We start from the raw sequence: 21691 nt of genomic DNA, 5'->3' as shown, positions 1-21691 counted from the left end.
GTATATGTGGTTGTGTGATTATCTGGCAGTATATGTGGTCGTGTACGTGGTTATGTGTGTGTGGTTGTGGTAGTATATGTGGTTGTGTGGTTGTGGTAGTGTATGTGGTTGTGTGTGTGTGGTTGTAGTAGTGTATGTGGTTGTGGTAGTGTATGTGACTATGTGTGTGTGGTTGTGTGTGTGTGGTTGTGGTAGTGTATGTGGTTGTGTGTGGTTGTGGTAGTGTATGTGACTATGTGTGTGTGGTTGTGTGTGGTTGTGGTAGTGTATGTGACTATGTGTGTGTGGTTGTGGTAGTGTATGTGGTTGTGTGTGGTTGTGGTAGTGTATGTGGTTGTGTGGTAGTGTACGTGGTTGTGGTAGTGTACGTGGTTGTGTATGGTAGTGGTAGTGTATGTGGCTATGTGTGTGTGGTTGTGGTAGTGCACGTGGTTGTGTGTGGTTGTGTGGTTGTGTGTGGTTGTGATAGTGTACGTGGTTATGTGTGTGTGGTAGTGTATGTGGTTGTGTGTGGTTGTGGTAGTGTGGTAGTGTATGTATATGGTTGTGGTAGTGTATGTGGTTGTGTGGTTCCGTGCCAAGCTAAGTGCACGCGCTGCGTGACCAATGCGCGCCCCGTGTCCCCAACGCCCTTCACGTGACACCGCCTGGTTACCGGGGGGCGGGGTGAGGGTGGGGGGGCGGGGTGAGGGTGGGGGGAGGGTGGGGGAGGGTGAGGGGGGGGTCGCTGCTCCCCCTCCTCACTCTGCCCCCCTCCTCCTCCTCCTTGAAGCCGGAAGCTGTCGCCGCAGCTCAGGTGAGGAGCGAATGCCCGCGGCCAGGTGAGACACGCGCGGGGAGACGCGCGTGGACAGGGGAGAGACACCGGGTGGGTGACAGGGAGAGAGAGACATGGGGACAGAGGGGGCTGAAGGGGATGGTTGGGATACTTCAGGGAGAGAGAGAAGGGGGGGGGGAGACGTGGAGAGACGGGGAGAGATGGGGACAGGGAACAGGGAGCGCAATGAGATGGGGAAATGAGGGCGGTGGGTGGGTGGGGGGTGGTGGAGGGAGACGCGGTGACACAGGGAGACAGGGGGACAAAGTGGGAAAGGAAGACGGGGGGAGGTTGGGACAGGGGAACGGGGAACGGAGAGGCAAGAGGGAATTTTGGACACGGACAGAGGGGGTAAGGAGACAGGGGATAGGGTGGTGACAAGGGGAGGTTGGTACAGGGAACGGGGAGACAGGGAGACGGGCAGAGAGGAGGGACACACGGAGGCGGAGTCGAGGGAGACACACATGGGTGGGTTGGGGGGGACTGTGACGGACAGACGGCCAGGTGAGACGCAACGCTGTGTTGGTGTGAGAGGGAGTGCGGCTATGATTATAGGTGCTCGCTAACAGCACTTGCCCCAGCAGTGTGCTCAAGGCTATAACGGGGGGGGGACCTTTGTCTTTGTGTAAGATGTTGTGTGTGGAGCGGTGGCGCAGTGGTGAGGGCACTGCGATACGCACTCGATGCACCGTTCAGTTCGAATCCCGTCCACGGCGAGTGACATCCGAACCGACCATGGACCTTCTCTAGGTAGACTCCGTCTTAAACGATGGGTACGTTGTGCGGTGTGTATGCAGCACTGGGAAGACAAAGGCGTCCGAGCGTGGTGCTGGATACACCACCCCCTCGTGTTCCGTTAAGGCCAAATTAGGTGCTCGCTAACAGCACTTGCCTCAACAGTCGATGCGAACCACCCGGGGAATCTTTGTCTTTGTGAATGTGTGTGGTGGTGTGGCTGGGTGAGGTGAGCGCAATGCGTGATGAACCAAGTCACAGCTACCTTGAGTTGAGACGAGCAGAACTTGTCCTGGGCTTCCCCTAGGTCGACTCGGCCTCAATTCATGAGTGATGTGTGTCAACACCGACGCTGATGTGGCGTGGTTTATGGCCACAGCAACTCGCCCTGCTGTTCAGGACCTCGCCGGTGCTCGCAAAAAGCCCCGCCCCACGAGTCTGTGCGGCTATAGAGGCGATTTGCGCGCGTGTGTGTGCGTGTGTGTGTATGTCGACTCAGCCTCAAATGAGTACCTTGCGCGATGTGTAAACATCGCCACTAGGGAGACAAAGGCGGTCGGACGTGATGCTTGCCACCCACCCCTCGTGTACCGTTCCGGCCTTCATAGGTGCTCGCTAACAGCACTTGCCCCTACAGTCTGTTCAGGCTATATGGAGGGATCTTTGATCTTTGTGTGTGTGTGTGCGCGCGTGTATTTAGAGTGTGCGCGAGTGAGACGGGGAGCCAGAGTGAGAATGAGTGAGCGTGTGATTGTGTGTCAGAGTGTATATGAGTGTGGTATTAGAATGAGTGTGAGAGTGTGATTGTTCGTGGTGTGCAGTAGTGTGTCGGTTCGCGCGCTGCGCTACGAACCTGGCGACCCGGGTTCGATTCCCGTTCAGGGCCAACACCGGTGACGATTATCTGAACCGGTCCTGAGCCCTCCCCTGGACCGACTCAGCCTCAAATGAAGTATCTGGTGCGGTGTTGTAAACATCGTCACTAGGGAAACCAAGGCAGTCTGTTAAGACTACACGGGGGATGTTTTTTCGTGGTATGTGAGATTATTTAAGGCCAGGGCTCTGTGTTATTCGTTGTGTTATCGGGGTCTCAGACCGTCTGCTCATAATCATTAGGGACCTTCGCGATGGTGGGCATGCCCAGGTAAAGCTGCGTTACTGCACGTCAAAGCCATTCCCTGTTCACCGTGGGGTGCGACAGGGATGTCATAGACCACGTCGTTTGAGACGCTTGCCATGGCTGTACCGGTGGACTATCCATCGGGTACAGATGCCGCGGTGCGGTCAAAGGACGGTTCCTTATTGGTCATGGAGCGTGCAAAGAGGTGGGGCCTCACCATCAAACCCACAAAAAAGCACCTGCCTGGGTATTTTATGTCATCAAACACCCCACCCCCTCAACTCCTCATGAGTGATGGGGCAGTTGTGGATATAATGGAGACGTTTACGTAAATGGATAATGTACTTATGACCAACTCCCGTTTTGAAGCAGAGGTCTCAATCCGAATAGTTGGAGCAGCATTATCATTTCATCATCTGTGGAAGCTACCTGGCCTGTTGCTCCATACGAAGCTCCAGGTCTTCTCGACCACATGTATACCCTCCCTTCTCTTTGCTTGCGACACCTGGACCCCGAGAAAGGAATATACATGCCAGTTTGAAACATTGGCCTGCCTACGATCATCCATTCTGGGTTTAACTGGACTTGGATTGTGCGAGCTCACAGATCCTTGCAAGATCTGGACACCGTCCCATCAGTGAACTCTTTCGGCAAGCAAGGCTGCGTTGGCTGGGTTATGTAACCCACATGCTTGGACATCGAATGTTGGATAAAGGGGGCTAAACGGCCGCGACATGTCCTAGAGAGGAGGTGGGCTAATATACAGGAGGATGTGGAGCTGAGTGGACTTACCGATGACTGGCACCAGCTGCGTCAAAATTGGCCCCTATGGAGGAGGCTCGTTAAGGACGCTACTGGGTAGTTGGAGGCAGTCGCCCTCCACCAACAGCGGAGGGCAGAAGAGCGTCGCTCACAAACAACGAGCAAAGCGTCGTGCAGTTAAAACGCGGCAAGTCGGCACAGTGGGGAGCACAGGTGATGCGTCTGCCAGGTGTCTCTGTTAACCCATGGCACCTGGGTCTGTCCTGTGACCTGCCAGCGAGCCTTCGACACCTCACCTTGCCACATGGTGGATCTAGCTTGGCACAGGCGCTGTGGTGGCATCAGTGTCCAATGCGGCTGTTGTTATTGTTATGTATTTTGGAACTTATTTCGCAGCGTTCGTAGCCAACCGTGCTAATCGGAGGGAAGAACAACGGACTAAGCGCACAAAAAGCAGCTTTAAAGAAATGAGTTTTCAATCAAGATTTTTTAAAAAGTTGTTGGCAGAGGAGCGATGCAGAGTGAAGTGAGCGAGCGTGAATGCGAGGGAGGTGAGAGACGCTGAGGTTGAGTGGCTGAGCGAGGTGGACGTGAGACTGCCGTGGTGATGGGTAAGAAGGGGGACGTCGCGGAGTGGTTGACAGAGAAGAGAGAGAGATGCGGGGAGCGAGAGTGCAATGAGCGAGCGAGCGTTTAAGAGAGCGATGGGAGAGTGCGTGGTTGAGAGTGTACGGAGTTCGATTCCCGCTCACGGCCAACACCACGGTCACGATTATCTGAACCGGTCCTGGGCCTCCGCCTAGGTCGACTCAGCATCGAATGAGTACCTGGTGCGGTGCGTAGTAAACATCGCCACTGGGGGAGACAAAGGCGGCCGGGCGTGGTGCTGGCCACCCATCCACACGCATGTGGTGTGCACAGTGCCGGCCGGCCTGCTACTCGCTCACGGGACTTGCCCCAACGGTCTGTTCCAGTTCTTCTACGGGGGGATCTTTGTCTTTGTCACAATCTAGACCAGGGGTGGGGAACCTTGTTTCTGCCAAAGGCCATTTGGATATTTACAACATCATTCGCGGGCCATGCAAAATGATCAACTTAAAAATTTGCCCGTTATATTTGGTCAAACATTTAACTAACTCACCCCTAATGCGATGGCTGGAACTGCTTCTCTTTAGCGAGGCGTGTGATGTTAGCTAGCGTTGATGATGTTGCTGCTCGCAGCTGCTTTTCCAGGTTTGCTCCTAGATTTATTGAATTTCGAGTCCCGCCTGCGGTTGCCTTGGCAGGGCCAGACCCAAATGATGTCGCGGGCCTTATACGGCCCGCTGGCCGGACGTTCCCCACCCCTGGCTCTAGACGGTGTAGACCCCCCCCCCCCACCCCGAGTGGTTGCGTTGTGAGGGTCGCGGTGGGCGAGTGCGAGACGGGGGAGGAGGAGGAGGGAGAGTCGAGGTGCCATCCTCGCCACCGGTCTCGTCTCCCCGCACTGTATGCCGCATACTGCGGGTAGAGCGACGATTATCTGAACCCCCCACCCCCCCACCCCACCCCCCCCCCCGTGACGTTCGGTCGACTCGGCCTCGGTCGACTCGGCCTCGAACGCGTCAACCCTGGCGGGAGACAAAGGCGGCCGGGCGTGGTGCTGGCCATGCGGGGGGCGGGGGGTGGAGGGATCTTTGTTTTTGTTTTGCGTCCGCCGCTTCTACTCCGCGTTTCCCGCTCCGATTCGGCGGAAACGTCGGAGATGAACAGAACGCCACGGGCGCAATCCGTGGCGTTTCCAGCGCACTCCAATCAGCGCCTTCACGGATACCTGATGAGAGCCCCCCCCTCTCCATCTCCTCCCCACGGGGGCGACAGGGTTGCCGGGGTAGGGGTCAGGGTTTGTGTTTTGGGGGTAGGGGGTCAGAGGTAGGGTTGTGTATGGGGGGCTCGAGGTAGAGGTAGTGGCAGGCTGAGTGTTAATGGGTAAGAGTTGGGTTGTGTATGGGGGCTCGAGGTAGAGGTAGTGGCAGGCTGAGTGTTAATGGGTAAGAGTTGGGTTGTGTATGGGGGCTCGAGGTAGAGGTAGTGGCAGGCTGAGTGTTAATGGGTAAGAGTTGGGTTGTTTATGGGGTCTCGAGGTAGAGGTAGTGGCAGGCTAAGTGTTAATGGGTAAGAGTTGGGTTGTTTATGGGGGCTCGAGGTAGAGGTAGTGGCAGGCTGAGTGTTAATGGGTAAGAGTTGGGTTGTGTATGGGGGCTCGAGGTAGAGGTGGTGGCAGGATGAGTGTTAATGGGTAAGAAGTAGGGCTAAGAAGAGGGTATGCGTGACGTGGAGGTATGATAACAGGGGGTGTGCGTGTGTTGGACTTCTTTCGCGCCGTACGAAGCCAACCGTGCTAATCGTAGGTGCGGGTAGAGTCGGGGCCGAGGTTGATAGGGGTATGGCTCGGTGTGTGGCTGTGATTGGAGGTATGATTACGGGAAGGGGTAAGGGTAGGGGTAAGGGTACAGGGGTTCGGGGCAAGGGTAAGGTTTAGTGAGGGGTGCGATTGGCGGTGGGGGGAGGGGCCGGTCCCTGATGCCACAGTCACCGTGCCCGACCCAACCTTGGACCCCCCCTCCCCCGCCCCGCCCCTCTGTACCTTGAGCCCGGCTCGTAATGGACAACCCGAGTGCAGAGGTGCCGGGGTGGGGGCCCTGGTGCCCCCCATCGCCGAGGGCGCCCCGTGGGAAGTCCAGAGACCCGCCATGGCAATGTGGAATGTTCACCAGCCGTGCTCGGTGTCTTTCCATCAGCGCCGTCACGTGCAGCGCGCGTGCCCAAGGTCGAGTCTGCCTGTAGCCGCAAGAGGCCACAAGAGGCCGCTTGCCCCCCACGCAACTTTGTGCCTCTCCTCTTCCCCCTTCCCACTTCGAGAGCCGCCGTCTCGCGGAACCTCGGGACCCCCTCGTAGCTCACCGGGGCGAGCTTCAGGAATGCGGCGTGCAATGATTTACCCCGGGATTAGAGTCGGAGCCGCCGCGTAGCGCCGCTCCCAAGCGATTAATCAATTATTGACCGGGCGAATCGGCGAGCCGTGTTCGTACGAGTGTGGCGGCGGCGGCGGCGCTACGGAGCATTAATTATTGACGCGGCGCAGGTAAAACATTCACTCACCTGCCGCCTCCCGCACATCGATCCCCCAGTCGCGCTCCGTCTCCTCCCTCGATCGCCGTCATCGCGCGCGGCTCCCACCTCTTCCAATCACCTCCTCCTCCACCTCCTCGTCCTCCTCGTGGTGCCCACAGGTGCGGACGCCGCGGTGATAGGCGACGTGATGGGGGAGACGATGAGTGATGGGTGGGAGGTGATGGGGGAGATGATGATGATGGGAGAGGCAAGGAGTGATGGGTGGGAGGTGATGGGGGAGATGATGATGATGGGAGAGGCGAGGAGTGATGGGTGGGAAGTGATGGGGGAGATGATGATGATGGGAGAGGCGAGGAGTGATGGGTGGGAGGTGATGGGGGAGATGATGATGATGGGAGAGGCGAGGAGTGATGGGTGGGAGGTGATGGGGGAGATGATGATGATGGGAGAGACGATGAGTGATGGGTGGGAGGTGATGGGGGAGATGATGATGATGGGAGAGGCGAGGAGTGATGGGTGGGAAGTGATGGGGGAGATGATGATGATGGGAGAGGCGAGGAGTGATGGGTGGGAGGTGATGGGGGAGATGATGATGATGGGAGAGGCGAGGAGTGATGGGTGGGAGGTGATGGGGGAGATGATGATGATGGGAGAGGCGAGGAGTGATGGGTGGGAGGTGATGGGGGAGATGATGATGATGGGAGAGGCGAGGAGTGATGGGTGGGAGGTGATGGGGGAGATGATGATGATGGGAGAGGCGAGGAGTGATGGGTGGGAGGTGATGGGGGAGATGATGATGATGGGAGAGGCGGGGAGTGATGGGTGGGAGGTGATGGGGGAGATGATGATGGGAGAGGCGGGGAGTGATGGGTGGGAGGTGATGGGGGAGATGATGATGGGAGAGGCGGGGAGTGATGGGTGGGAGGTGATGGGGGAGATGATGATGGGAGAGGCGAGGAGTGATGGCTGGGAGGTGATGGGCGAGATGATGGGAGAGGCGAGGAGTGATGGGTGGGAGGTGATTACGGGTGAGAGTGATGAGTTAAAGGCGATGCGTGCCGAGTAATGGATGTGGGATGGTGGCCGATGGCTGCCGAGTTTGAGACAACAGAGGAGGGCTGATGGGCACGCGGTGTGACGTGATCAATGAGGTGATGGGTGTGTATTGCTGGTGGTGGGCGAGGAGTGATGGGTGACGTGTCTAGTGAAGAGAGATGAATGTAGGATGGTGGGCGATGGGTGAGAATGGTGAGTGACGGGTATGTGGTGGTGGCCGAGGTGATTGGTGTGTGGCAGAGATAATGAGGTTGTGAGTTCGTCATGATGGGTTCAGGGCGATGGGCATTGGTTCAGCGTGAATAGTGAGGATGATGGGTGGGGGTGATGGTAATAGTTCATGGTGGTGTGCGGTGGTTGGTGGTGATGAGGTGTGGTTGATGGTTAATCGTGATGGTAAATGGTGAAATGTGGTGCTTCATGGTGATGTGTGATAATGAGTGATGGATATTGGCAATGTGTGATTTGATGGTCGTTGTGTGATAATTATGGGTGGTGATGGAATTATGTTTGTTGATGGCGATCTCAGTGGAGCGAGAAGTCGATTCGCACAAACCCCCATGGGGGGGAGGTGGTGGGGGGTGGAGGGTTGGGGGGAGGTGGTGGGGGGTGGAGGGTTGGGTGGAGGGTTGGGGGGTGGAGGGTTGGGGTCTGCGCTCATGCACGTGACCGGCCAAAGGCATTCACAGATTAGGGGCTCAAACTCTGGAGGTGGGCAGAACGGTGGCGATAATAGCAGGGAGGGGGGGAGGGGATCAGGGAGGGGGGGTCAGGGAGGGGGGGAGTCAGGGAGGCGGGGAGGGGGGTCAGGGAGGGGGGGAGGGGGTCAGGGAGGGGGTCAGGGAGGCGGGTGTATCAGAGTGGCGGTCTCCGGGCAAGAACTGTGAAGTGAGTGGAGCGGTGAAGCGTCTCGACAGAGAGGCGCGCGTGGGAGCGTGCGGGGTGACGTCACCACGCGTCCGTGCGTGCGCGTCTTGTCTCACCTGTTGCGGTGTCTAAACACGAGCGCCGGGGAGACAAAGGCGGTAGCGCGTGGTTCCAGCCGCACCCCGCACCTTCGTGTGCGCTCGCTAGCGGCACTTGATAACGGCAGCCACGCAAGGGCTTACACGTGGGGAGTTTTAGAATGTGTGTGTGTGTGGCGTGACCTCAGCCTGTACCTAGCCTGGCACAGGCGCCGTGGAGACGTCACCGCAACGGAGCGAACGAGGGGCTGTTGTTGTGTGTATGAGTGTGTGTAGTAGTAGTAGAAGTAGGAGGCAGTCGCCCTCCAACAACAACGGAGGGCGGAGGAGCGACGCTCACAACAACGAGCGGAGCGCCGTGTGGCTAAAGCACAGCAGGTTGGTACAGTAGGGGGCACAGGTGGTGCATCAGCCAGTCGTCTCGGTCATCTCAGTCAGTCCACCAGTGGCACCTGCTGGGTCTGCCCCGTAAACCTCCTGCCAGCGCACGTTCGACACTTCACGTGGCCTCAAGGTGCACCTAGCCTGGCACAAGCGTCGTGGTGACGTCACCGCCACTTAGTGGCGAATGGCGGTTGTTGTCGTAGTAGATGGTGTATATGTGTGTGTTTACAGTCTCTGTGTGTGTGTAGGTAAATATCCCCCGACAAGAGGCAGAGAGCAAAGGTCGCGGGCTGGGAGGTGGCAGAGAGAGAGAGAGTTGGGGGGGTGGGGGGGGGGTAGTCCTCGGGGTTGGCGTGAGCGAGGGGGGGGGGGAGTCCATAGGCCGAGGGGAGCGATGCGGTGACAGGCGGAGTTGCTTCACTCTGTCCCCACTCCACATTTTTCGGAACGCTGCTCGGAGTCGGGAGTTTCGGCGTAAGGCACTACCACTAGAGTACAAGGTACGCCTGTCCATGACGATTCCACAGTAGTTTACCCCCCCCCCCCCCCCCCCACGTTCATATCATCCTAAAAGCAGGGTTTTATGAACATAGGGCACGGCGAGGCGAGGTGGATGTGGCCTGCCACTTTAGTTACTGGAATGTTCCGGACTGCTCCGGCTGATACGAAAGTTCTGGTTGGAACTCTCGAAGGGTTCGGGCGAGACGACTACGGTCGGGGTTTAGGAAAGGTTGCGGTTAAGGCGAGAGAACGGTTATGGCTTGGGCAGGGTTAGGGCATGGCTAGGGCATGGCTAGGATAGGCAACGTGGTTATAGGCAGGGTATGGGCATGGTTAGGGTTAGGGCAGGGCTAGGATTAGAACATGGGCAAGGGCTATGGCAGATTTAGGGCTAGGCTAGGGTAAGGCAAAGTGTTTAAAGGCAGGGTATGGGGGCATGGTTAGGGCAGGGTTAGGGCATGGCTTGGGCAGGGCTAGGATTAGGTTAGAGCTAATGGAATACATCTGGCTACGACAGACGCAACTCGTAACGCACAGACGCAGTCGCGTCTCCTGCTCTCAACCGCCCACCCACCCCGATTCGAGTTCGGGAAAGGCTGAGCAAGTAAGAGCTGAGTGAGTGGTTGAATGAGAGCGTGAGTGAATTGGTGAGTGATTGAATGAGAGCGTGAGTGAATTGGTGAGTGATTGAATGAGAGCGTGAGTGAATTGGTGAGTGATTGAATGAGAGCGTGAGTGAATTGGTGAGTGATTGAATGAGAGCGTGAGTGAATCGGCGAGTTATTGAATGAGAGCGTGAGTGAATTGGTGAGTGATTGAATGAGAGCGTGAGTGAATTGGTGAGTGATTGAATGAGAGCGTGAGTGAATTGGTGAGTGATTGAATGAGAGCGTGAGTGAATCGGTCGAGTTGATTGAATGAGAGCGTGAGTGAATTGGTGAGTGATTGAATGAGAGCGTGAGTGAATTGGTGAGTGATTGAATGAGAGCGTGAGTGAATTGGTGAGTGATTGAATGAGAGCGTGAGTGAATTGGTGAGTGATTGAATGAGAGCGTGAGTGAATTGGTGAGTGATTGAATGAGAGCGTGAGTGAATTGGTGAGTGATTGAATGAGAGCGTGAGTGAATCGGCGAGTTATTGAATGAGAGCGTGAGTGAATTGGTGAGTGATTGAATGAGAGCGTGAGTGAATTGGTGAGTGATTGAATGAGAGCGTGAGTGAATTGGTGAGTGATTGAATGAGAGCGTGAGTGAATCGGCGAGTTATTGAATGAGAGCGTGAGTGAATTGGTGAGTGATTGAATGAGAGCGTGAGTGAATTGGTGAGTGATTGAATGAGAGCGTGAGTGAATTGGTGAGTGATTGAATGAGAGCGTGAGTGAATTGGTGAGTGATTGAATGAGAGCGTGAGTGAATCGGCGAGTTATTGAATGAGAGCGTGAGTGAATTGGTGAGTGATTGAATGAGAGCGTGAGTGAATTGGTGAGTGATTGAGAGCGTGAGTGAATTGGTGAGTGATTGAATGAGAGCGTGAGTGAATTGGTGAGTGATTGAATGAGAGCGTGAGTGAATCGGCGAGTTATTGAACGAGAGCGTGAGTGAATTGGTGATTGAATGAGAGCGTGAGTGAATCGGCGAGTGATTGAACGAGAGCGTGAGTGAATTGGCGATTGAATGAGAGCGTGAGTGAATTGGTGAGTGATTGAATGAGAGCGTGATTGAATTGGTGAGTGATTGAATGAGAGCGTGAGTGAATTGGTGAGTGATTGAATGAGAGCGTGAGTGAATTGGTGAGTGATTCAACGAGAGCGTGAGTGAATTGGTGAGTGATTGAATGAGAGCGTGAGTGAATTGGTGAGTGATTCAACGAGAGCGTGAGTGAATTGGTGAGTGATTGAATGAGAGCGTGAGTGAATTGGTGAGTGATTGAATGAGAGCGTGAGTGAATTGGTGAGTGATTGAATGAGAGCGTGAGTGAATTGGTGAGTGATTGAATGAGAGCGTGAGTGAATTGGTGAGTGATTGAATGAGAGCCTAAGTTAATTGGTGAGTGATTGAGACAGTGAGGGGAACGAGTTCGTGAATGAGAGTAGCTGAATGTATATGAGTAAGTGCTTGAGTGAGCTCGCGATTAAATCATCGGGAGTTATTTCACGAAGGAGATTGATTGATTGAACGAGTGAGTGCTTTAATGAGTGTGTTAATTCACGAGTGCGTGAATTAATAAAAAAAAGTGAATGAGTGGTGAATGAACGCGATTAGGCGCGGGTCTGGGAGCCGAGACTCTCCACGCGACCCAGCCACGTGTGCGAGTCCACGTGTGCATGCGTGTGTACACGCGTGTGCGTGTACATGCGTGTTCATGTTTGTAGGGAGCGGCAATGCAGCGGTGAGTGTGCCGCGCCCGCCACGAACATGGCCACCTGAGTTCGATTCCCGCTCAAGGCCAACACCGGTGACAATTATCTGAACTGGTCCTGGGCCTCCCCGGAGTACCTGGTGCGATGTGTAGTAAACATCGCCACCGGGGAGACAAAGGTGGCCGGGCGTGGTGGTGGCCACCCCTCCGTCGTGTGCCACAGTGCCGGCCTGCTACTCGCTCACGGCACTGGCCCCAACGGTCTGTTCCAGTTCTTATACGGGGGTGGATGATCTTTGGCAAAAGTCTGTTGAGGCAATGCGGGGAAACGTTTGTCGTTGCGTGCAGGATGACCGCAGAAGAGACGGGGTCGATGTCGGGGTGCGACGCGGTGAACTCGGCCCCAAACGGGCCAGCCCTCACCACGCTCATGGAGCGGACGGGGTAACCGCCCCCCCCCCCTAACCAACACAAACCGAACCACGCACGACGCACCACGCACACTGCAACCGCACCAACACAACGACGACGACCCCCCACAACCGCACAGACCGCACCGCAGACCACGACTACAGCAGCCGTACCGGGGCCACGTCGCGTCTTGCAGCAACCAAACCACAGCCGCGCAAAAGCTGCGTCGCAACCGCACCGCCAACCTGGCGCACCGCACCGTAGCACGACCGCAGGGCAGCCTCAACGTAGCACGCACGCCACCACCGCACTCTCCCGCACCGCATCTCACGGCAGCCCGCACACCACGTGCTGCACACCACGTCCCGCGCCGCACCACACGAAGCAACCACAGTCGTGGTCTCGTCCGGGTGGCTGCTGTCACCGTGCTGTCACCGCCACCGACCACACTGCGGCGACGTTGTTTATTTGCTATTGCTCGTTTACCCCACGGGAACGCCGCCTCGCGCTGAGTCTCGAGGCTCGCTTTTAGGAGGGTCCTGCCAAGTTTGAGCAACAGGGGGGCAATGCCGCTGCTGCCGCCGCCGTATGATCCCAGTCGAGGCATTTGAAAGTGATAAATATTCAGCATCGGGATGTTTTAGCCGACACCGGTTACATTGTATACAGTGTCTTTTTTTACGCTATGGGAGGAAACCGGAGGAAATCCATGCGGAACAGTGAGAGAACATACAAACTCCACGCAGAAAGGCACCCGGGTCGGGAATCGAACCCAGGACCTTCTTGTCGTGAGACGCGAGCGTGTCACAACTGTACCTCCACCAGCACCACCCTGCCACCACCACCACCACCATCACCCACCACCACCACCCACCACCACCCACCACCACCACCACCAGCACCCTGCCACGACGGACTAACCATCTCCGTGCCATCGCCGTGGCCACTCCGCGTCAGACGGTGAACACGAGACGCAGCCGTCAGACCCCTCTCACCTCGAGCCCCTGACCCCACCCCCCACTACAGGTACAGTATGATACAGGAGAACGGGCAGAGGAAGTTTGGGGGGCCCCCTCCCGGCTGGCAGGGCCCCCCACCGCAACGCGGCTGCGAGATCTTCATCGGGAAGCTGCCGCGGGACCTGTTTGAGGACGAGCTGGTGCCGGTGCTCGAGGGGGTCGGCCGGCTCTACGAGATGCGGCTCATGATGGACTTCGACGGCAAGAACCGCGGATACGCGTTCGCCACGTTCTGCACCAAGCAGGTGGGGGCGCGGCACCAGCACGGTCACCGCCAGCAGCACTAGCACCAGCACGGCCACCAACAACACTGCCAGCACCAGCACTACCATCAGCACCAGCACGGTCACCACCACCACTACCACGGTCACCACCAGAACCAACAACACCAAGAGCTTTCTCGAACTACATGGTCGAAAAAGATGTTAAATAACGTAGTAGTCAGAGGACATCCCTGTCGCACCCCAGGGTAAACAGGGAATTGTTCTGACTCTCGGCCACATAGCTTTATCTGGGCCTGCCCATCATCATGAAGGTCCTTTATGATGGTGAGCAGAGAGTCGGGGACCCTGAAAGAACAAAGAACAACCTAGAGCCCTGGCCTATTGATTAGGTAAATAAAGCAGATGTGTAGGTCCCGTTGAAATTCCCTACACCTCTGCTGTAGCAAATGGACAGAGCATGAGGCGTCTGTGCAGGACGACCCTGGGCTCAAACCACATCGGGGCTCAGCAAACCTCTCCTCAGTATGCCTGGCAAGGCGATGTTAAATCATCGTTGCCAGGACCTTTCCTGGCAGACTGAGGAGGGAGATGCCCTGGTTGTTACAATCAGTACAGTCCCCTTCTAAAGAGGGGGACCACGAGGCATCCTTATAATCCTGTGGAACCTGTCCAGTGGTCCACACAGTTGCTATGATGCCACATAGGGCAATAGGGCAGTCTGCAAACAAACGCCACCCTCCCTCAGCAGTTTGCTTGGAGATCATCTCTGCCCGGCGCTTTTCCTGGTCTCAGACTCTGGATCCCCTTTCATACTTCCTCAACAGATGGCGCTTCAGCGAGCCACTCACAGGGGGTGGCTTTTCCAATATTTGAGGAAACACCAGCACCACTACCACCACCAGCACAGTCACCACCAACACCACCAGCACCACCACCAACACCGCAACCAGCAGCAACGCGAACGCTTCACTAACAAGGCGCCAGGACCACCAGAACCACCCTGCATCTCCTCACTCACCCCCTCACTCTCCGCACTCGTCACCCACTCACCTCCTCACTCACTTCACCGACTCACCTTCTCACTCACCTCATTGCTCACAGACCTCGCCGTTCACGCGTGCGTGCGTGCAGGAGGCGCGCCGCGCGGTGCGGGAGCTCAACAACTTCGAGGTGAGGCCCGGCCGCCTGCTCGGCATCTGCAGCAGCGTGGACAACTGCCGCCTGTTCGTGGGCGGTATCGCCAAGACCAAGAAGAAGGAGGAGATCGTGGAGGAGGTGTCCAAGGTGACGGAGGGCGTGGTGGACGTCATCGTCTACCCCAGCGCCACAGACAAGATGAAGAACCGCGGCTTCGCGTTCGTGGAGTACGAGACGCACCGCGCCGCCGCCATGGCGCGCCGGAAGCTCATGTCGGGCCGCGTGCAGCTGTGGGGCCACCCCATCGCCGTGGACTGGGCCGAGCCCGAGCTGGACGTGGACGACGACGTCATGGAGACCGTCAAGATCCTCTACGTGCGCAACCTCATGATGGACACGTCGGAGGAGGCGATCCGCGCCGCCTTCGAGCAGTTCCGCGCGGGCAGCGTGGAGCGCGTCAAGAAGATCCGCGACTACGCGTTCGTGCACTTCTCCACGCGCGACGACGCCCTGGAGGCCATGCGCCGCCTGGACGGCGCCTCGCTGGAGGGCGCCACCCTGGAGGTGACGCTCGCCAAGCCCGTCGACAAGGAGCAGTACCAGCGCTACCAGAAGGCCAGCAAGGGGGCGCCCGTGCCGGGCGGCGGCGGCGGCGCCGTTGGCACCGGCGCCGGGGTGGCCGCGGCCGCGTCGGCGGCGGCGTCGGCCGTGCCGGAGGCGCTGCAACCGAACTACATCTACCCGTATGACACGGCCGGGAGCCTGGCGTACTTCAGCTACGGCATGTACAACGCTACGGCCGTCGGGCCCAACCGGGACTACTTCCTCAAAGGTGTGACTTTGACGTGAGCCGGTGCGGGAAACTGCAAAAGTGAAACCGTGTGTCTTGGCAGGGGTAGAGAGAGGAGCACTCGGGGCATTCCGGGTGGCGGACCGTGGATCTCGTCCATGCTGGTGTTCAGGTCGTGAGCTCGGCGGGCGCGTGAAGTTACGACGGCATTGTATCACGCGGCCGATTATCACTCGACACGAGCATGTGCACTTGAATACCTGGCGCTGTGTGTAAACATCAGTATTGGGGAGACAAAGACGGCCGGATGTGGTGTTGGCCACCCACAATCTTGTGTGCTGTGCCGGCCTTCATAGGTGCTTACTAACAGCACTTGCCCCAACAGGCTGCTAATGGCTGTAGGGGGGAACTTTGTGTGTGTGCGTGTAATGCGTGTCCCGTGTACCTTGTGCCGGATCAGGGCCATTCTTGGTTTCCTGCAGTAGCCTGTGACTCGACACAGGAACGGAGATACACGGTCGACACTGGTACCGTGGCAACTAGGTGGGACGCAGGGTTCGCCTTGACGTTAGGCCTCTCCTTGCCGGCAATCGATGCCGCCCCCCCCACTGCTCTGTGACGAAAACCGGTCCTAGCGACGGCTGCGTGGGCGGTCGAGGTCGTGCACGGCGGTGTCACGTGACCGGAAGCGTCCTCGTCCAACGTGGCCCGGCTTTAGAGCGCAGCCCCGCGAGCCAATCAGACTCCAGTAGCCCTGTCCCCATCCATTGCCCTAACCCCGTTGCGCTCATCCGGGGCTGCAGGAACTCACCGGGGCGGGCGATCGCGCGGCACGTCCGTGCTCTCGGGCCGCACCTCGGGCCCCCGGGGCTCCTACCTCGGCGGCTACAGCGCAGGCCGCGGCATCTACAGCCGCTACCACGAGGGCAAGGCGGCCGGCAGGGCGGGGCCCGACGGGTGGCCGGGACCCGAAGGGGCCCTCGGGGCCGCCTCCGGGATGGAGCTCGCCGTGGCGGCTGCAGCGGCAGCGGCGGCGGCCGGGGGCCTCAACCCCCTCGGGCTGAAGCAGCACAACGCAGGTGCCTCCGAGGGGACCCCCACTCCACGTGACCTCACGCGGGGACACGGGCACCGGGGGACACGGGCACCTGGGACTCGGGACGTGGGAACCCAGGCTCCACTTTGTCTGGGTGTTGGGTGCTGGGTGACTCCATGGTTTCTCGAGATTCACCTAATAGAATTGCTCTTGAATGCTCAACTATCCCCTGACCTTGTGTCCTCACTTGATGTCACCCATGCTTGCCTATCCCCTTAACTGTGCAAACATATCCTCTCACACCTTACCTATCACATCACCTGTGCTCACCTATGTCCTCACTTTTCATGGTAGCAGTATGTCCAGTCTCGCTCTGTGGAGCCGAGACGTGAACGCTCAGGGGACCATTGGGGGGGCTCCTTTGTTACCAGGCCCCATTGCCGGCTTTCAGAGCGCCGATGTGACGGCCATGTCTAGCCCCAGGCTCCTGCAGGCCACCAAGACGAGGCTTGCTACCCACGGGATCCGGCAACGCCAACTCCTCGCTGCCGCTCCGTTGACCGTGCCACCGATTTCTCTCTCCGAGAGGGAGAAGAGAACCTCGTGGGTGGAGGAGGCTGAGGAGGCGGTCACAACCTCGAGGCCTTAGGAGGGGGGCTCGCTTGGGGGCTGTGACAGGAGGGCCTTTTAGGAAGGGGACTCGCGTGGCGGCTGTGACAGCAGGGACCCGAGGGCTTGGCACTGAAGGGTGGACCCTGCCTCGTGTCGTCTCTGCGCACGCGCCCACGCTTGCCCATCTCCTCACGCGCGCTCACGTGCTGAATCTTCCGTGCTCACCCGTGTCCTCTCCTCACGGCCTCACCTTCGCTCGCTATCGGCTCACCTGGCCTCGCCGTCGTCATTGGGGCCGAAGTGCGTTGCGCGTTATCGGCCTGGCGGCTCCACGTCGTTATCTCCGCATTTACGGCCGCGCCATCACTGGGGGCGGCCTTGGAGCCGCGGACTCCGTGCGGGAGCGGCGTGGGGGCGTCGACACGGGGAAGGGTGCTGCTCACGACGTATGCAAGCAATGCTGACGGTGTGGGTCCTGTGTTAGTCTAATGCACGTATGAACGCTGAACTTTTTCCGCACCGTACGTAACCAACCGTGCTTATCGGGGAAAGGAACAACAAACTAAACACAAAATGCAATTCTAAAGAATGGGTCTTTGTGTTAGTCTAAGGGTCCTGTGTGAGTCTATGGGTTCTGAGTTTATGGGTTATGTTATGTGAGAGTAGGTGGCACAGGTGGTACATCAGCCAGTCATCTCAGTCAGACAACCCATGACACCTGGGCCAGTCCCGTGACCTCCTGCCAGCGGGCGTTCCGACACTTCACGTGGCCTTAACGTGCACCTAGCCTGGCGCAAGCCCTGTGGTGACGTCACTGCCACGTAGTGGTTAATGGCGTTGTTGTTGTGAGTTTATGGGTCCTATATCAGTAGGTAAAGCAGATACAGGGGACTGTTGATGGGGGGGGGGAAGGGGATCGATAGGGGGGGTTCCCTGTGGCCCCCTCTCACGACAGCCTATTAAGCGAGGGAGTATGGGGGGGGGGGCAAAACCCTAACTGGTGAGAGAGAAAAGTGGGGGGGGGGGCGGGGTCTGTCAGCCGTAACTCCCCGCGTCTCACACGCCTCTCGCTGCTGCATCCCCCGCGTCAGGGCGAGATCGTGGGACGCGTTGACCTCGACTGCCCCTGTTGGGGGGGAGGGGCGAGGCCCCCCCTAGTCACACCACCCACGGCAGGTGAAGCAGCACGGCCGCGTGTGTGGGGACCAGATTGATCCCGTGCAGAAGCCCCCCTCGATGTCTTTAATCTGCCTGCCCCCCCTCCCGCCCCCCCCCCTCGCACACAGCGGGAATCACCCGTGAATCGGTAATCGGTGACCCCCCCCTCCCTCCCTCCCTCCCTCCCCCCCCCCAAATTAGACTCGGGGCCCACTCGCGATCCGATCGATCGTCACGATTCAGGAGATCAAGATTCGATTCGGGAATCAATTTTTTGTCGTTGTCGTAATCCTGCGGCGATCCCCGGCCGCAGGGGTTGGTTCACGGTGACTAACTGATGAGACGTTCTACTGACACGAATCGAAACGGAAGATCGATTCTCTGCTCACGGGCTCGGCGGGCTCGGCGGGCTCGGCGGGGAAACGATTTCCCCAACGAATCGACGGCGCGCGAAGGAGGCGCCGGTGATTGCGCACCGCGTGCATGCATCAACCAATCACCCGAATCCCCGCTCCCACGCACCTAGGTAGCACACGTGTGCGCACGCGTACGTGCGTGCGTGCATGTGTATGTGTGCGGATGTCCGCGTGCGTGAGGTGCGCTGAGGAGGGCTAAGTTTGGCTCCGCGAGCCCGAGGAGATCGACCGAATCGCGACGATCCTCGGTGCGCCACCTCCTCCGTCTCTCCACCTGAGAGAACGGGACCCCCCCCCCCCGGCTGGGCTTCCCCCCCACCCCAACGCCCTCCGCTAACCTCCCCCACTGCGACCCCCCCCCCCCCCCCCGCAGTGACCCTGCCCGGCCTGGGGCACCAGTACTCGGTGCTCCCCGCGGGAGGGCCCCCCCAGAAACTGGGGGATGAGTTCCGCGCGGCGGGGGTGGGGGGCACCCCCGAGCAGCTGCTCACGGCGCTGGGGATGGCGCCCGACCTGGGGGGGCACGCGGGGAGCCTGCAGGGCCTCGCCTCCCCCCCCACCTTCCAGGTGCGATACAACCACGCGTACGCGTGCGCTCTCGCGCAACAGGTACACGAGCGCGTGTGCACGCACGCACTAGCACGCACTAGCACGCGCGCACCCGCACGTTAACACGCACGACCAGGAGTGGTGGCACACCGGTTAGCTCACGGCAAATTGAACCTACGGTTCCTGAGCAGGATCCCAGAAGCTCGAAATGGCAAATGGAACAGCGACAAACGGCGCTCTCCGCATGGTAACGTGTTGAACGGAGCGAGATGATCGAGAGATTGGGGAAGAAAAGACGGATGGGAGGGATAACAGTTTGCTCCGTGGAGGTGCCGACCCTAAGCCATGACCCATTCACGAATAACACCCGGCGGTTCACGTGAGCATCGTCACGTGAACTAACCCATTGATGTCGATTACATGAACGCTCACGGTTACGTGATGTGGTGCACACAGCACTATTCAGACGGAGCAAAGAAGTACAGTACAACGGTGGATTTGACTGCACTGCTGACAATGCAGCCCTGCCGATAGTCAATAATACCTGTTATTACATTCGCTTGCTGCTCACCATCCAGCACCAGAGATTCGGTCATTGGCCGAAGGCAACGGCGCACACCAACGCACGACTTTTGGACACGCAGACACACCAACGCGCCACCATTGCACCGGCACGAGCTCTGACTCCCGAAGGCTCCGCATTTGACTGCCGCGATGCTCACTTGCAGGGCCGCACGCTGACGCCCGTGTACGCCATGGCCCCGCCGGGGCTGCCCCGCATGGCGGTGCCCGGCCTCTACGGCCCCAGCTACATCAGCGTGGCCACGGGCCTCCCCGCGGGCCTCCAGGGCGGGCTGCCCATGGCCACGGGCCTGACGATGCACAAGCACCCGGCGCTGCAGCAGATGGCGTACCCCTACGGCGGCTTCCTGCCGGCCCACCTGGCCACCGCCATGCCGATGTCCCTGCAGGACGTGTACCAGCAGCCGTACTGACGCGAGCGCCGACACGCCGGCACGGATTTGTGAAGGCCGACGCGTGCCCCGGCGCCGCGTCCCGCACAGATGCGGGACGCGCACGTGCACGCACCTGGGCTACGTGTACACGCATTCGTGCGCACACACACACACAGCTGCACTAATACACAACCGTGCACACGTAAATATGCCCCATGTAGTCCTTAATAAACTTTTGGGGCAAGCGTGATTAGCGAGCGCCTATGAAGCCCGGCACGGCACATGATGGGGTGGGTGGCCAGCACCATCACTTTGTCTCCCCAGTGCTGAGGTTTACACAGCGCAACAGCTACCCATTTAAGGCTGAGTCGACCTAGCAGATGCCAAGAACCGGTTCAGATAATCATCACTGGTGTTGGCCATGAGCGGGAATCGAACTTGGGTCACTGGGTTCGTAGTGCAGTGCGCTAACCACTACACTACCGCTTCCCAAACACACACACAGACACACGTATGCAGAAGCACACACATGTATCCGAACATATGTACACATTGGAAAGGCCACGGTTGGCTACGTGTGGTGCAAAATAAGTTCCACAAACATCCATACACCAGCATGGGGCCATGGTACAAGATGCTCTGCAGTACCATCCAACACCACACCTCGGTACGCATAGCACTACACACACGGCACTACTCGCCACAATACACACAGCACTCTACACATCACACTGCAGATGTCACACTGCGCACGCCACACAGCACACTACACACAGGACCAATTGTACCACCAATTGCCTGTATGCCTACTTCGGGAGAATTAACACTAACGTTTTATAAGACGGCGATATTTTTAAGGTTTTAAGATATTACTGTGTTGCGCCGTCACGTGACGCTTGCGGACTGCGCGTGTGTGAAATGTGAATCGCGGTCTTGCCGCTTCCTCAAGCAATGTGCGCTTACCTGAGACTATAGGGGTCAGGCCTAGGGGTCAGGGCTAGGGGGTCAGGGCTCAGGGCTAGGGGGTCAGGCCTAGGGGTCAGGGCTAAAAATTAGGGCTAGGGGGTCAGGGGTAGGGGGTCAGGGCTAGGAGTCAGGGCTAGGGGGTCAGGGGTAGGGGGTCAGGGCTAGGGGTCAGGGCTAGGGGTCAGGGCTAGGGTGGTCAGGGCTAGGGTGGTCAGGGCTAGGGGTCAGGGGCTAGGGTGATCAGGGGCTAGGGTGGTCAGGGCTAGGGGTTACAGCTAGGGGGTCAGGGCTAGGGGGTCAGGGCTAGGGGTCAGGGCTAGGGGGTCAGGGCTAGGGGTTACGGCTAGGGGGTCAGGGCTAGGGGGTCAGGGGCTAGTATCAGGACCAAGGACTAGAGGTCCTTGCTCGTGTAACTGGCTCGGAGTGAGGAGCATCCTTACGGGCCAGGGGTCACAAGCGGGGGGTGTGGGGCACGGCCCCCAAAAGCCTTTCATGTCGGGCGCAGGTTTTGGCATGGATACCGTGCAGGAGAACTTTCGAATGTGCACGGGGAAATGGGCTGAGGTAATTCACCAGCAGGGGTTAAAAGCTGTTTGGGGGCTAGT

At 58.4% G+C, this 21691-nt stretch overlaps 1 protein-coding gene across 7 annotated transcripts; it reads left to right on the top strand.

The window, feature by feature from the left end:
• Nucleotides 1-761: 761 nt before the first annotated feature.
• RBM47 (RNA binding motif protein 47) lies at nucleotides 762-21170 on the top strand. Of its 7 annotated transcripts, none has more exons than XM_061563808.1 (7): nucleotides 762-796; nucleotides 12161-12256; nucleotides 13250-13487; nucleotides 14598-15435; nucleotides 16197-16472; nucleotides 18989-19224; nucleotides 19893-21170. In XM_061563808.1, the coding sequence occupies exons 2-7, from the start codon at nucleotides 12162-12164 to the stop codon at nucleotides 20157-20159; spliced, it is 1950 nt and encodes a 649-aa protein (XP_061419792.1). In that variant the 5' UTR covers nucleotides 762-796; nucleotide 12161; the 3' UTR covers nucleotides 20160-21170. The 7 variants fall into 7 exon arrangements, with proteins under 7 accessions (XP_061419792.1, XP_061419788.1, XP_061419790.1 ...); XM_061563804.1 differs by having other exon boundaries at nucleotides 769-821; XM_061563806.1 differs by lacking the exon at nucleotides 762-796 and adding an exon at nucleotides 6030-6706.
• The last annotated feature ends 521 nt before the right edge of the window (nucleotides 21171-21691 follow it).

This window comes from Lethenteron reissneri, chromosome 32 (genome assembly GCF_015708825.2).
Source record: "Lethenteron reissneri isolate LAM-NWPU_2019-01 chromosome 32, ASM1570882v1, whole genome shotgun sequence".
Lineage (NCBI taxonomy): Eukaryota > Metazoa > Chordata > Hyperoartia > Petromyzontiformes > Petromyzontidae > Lethenteron > Lethenteron reissneri.
This window is presented reverse-complemented; position numbering and strand designations above follow the sequence as displayed.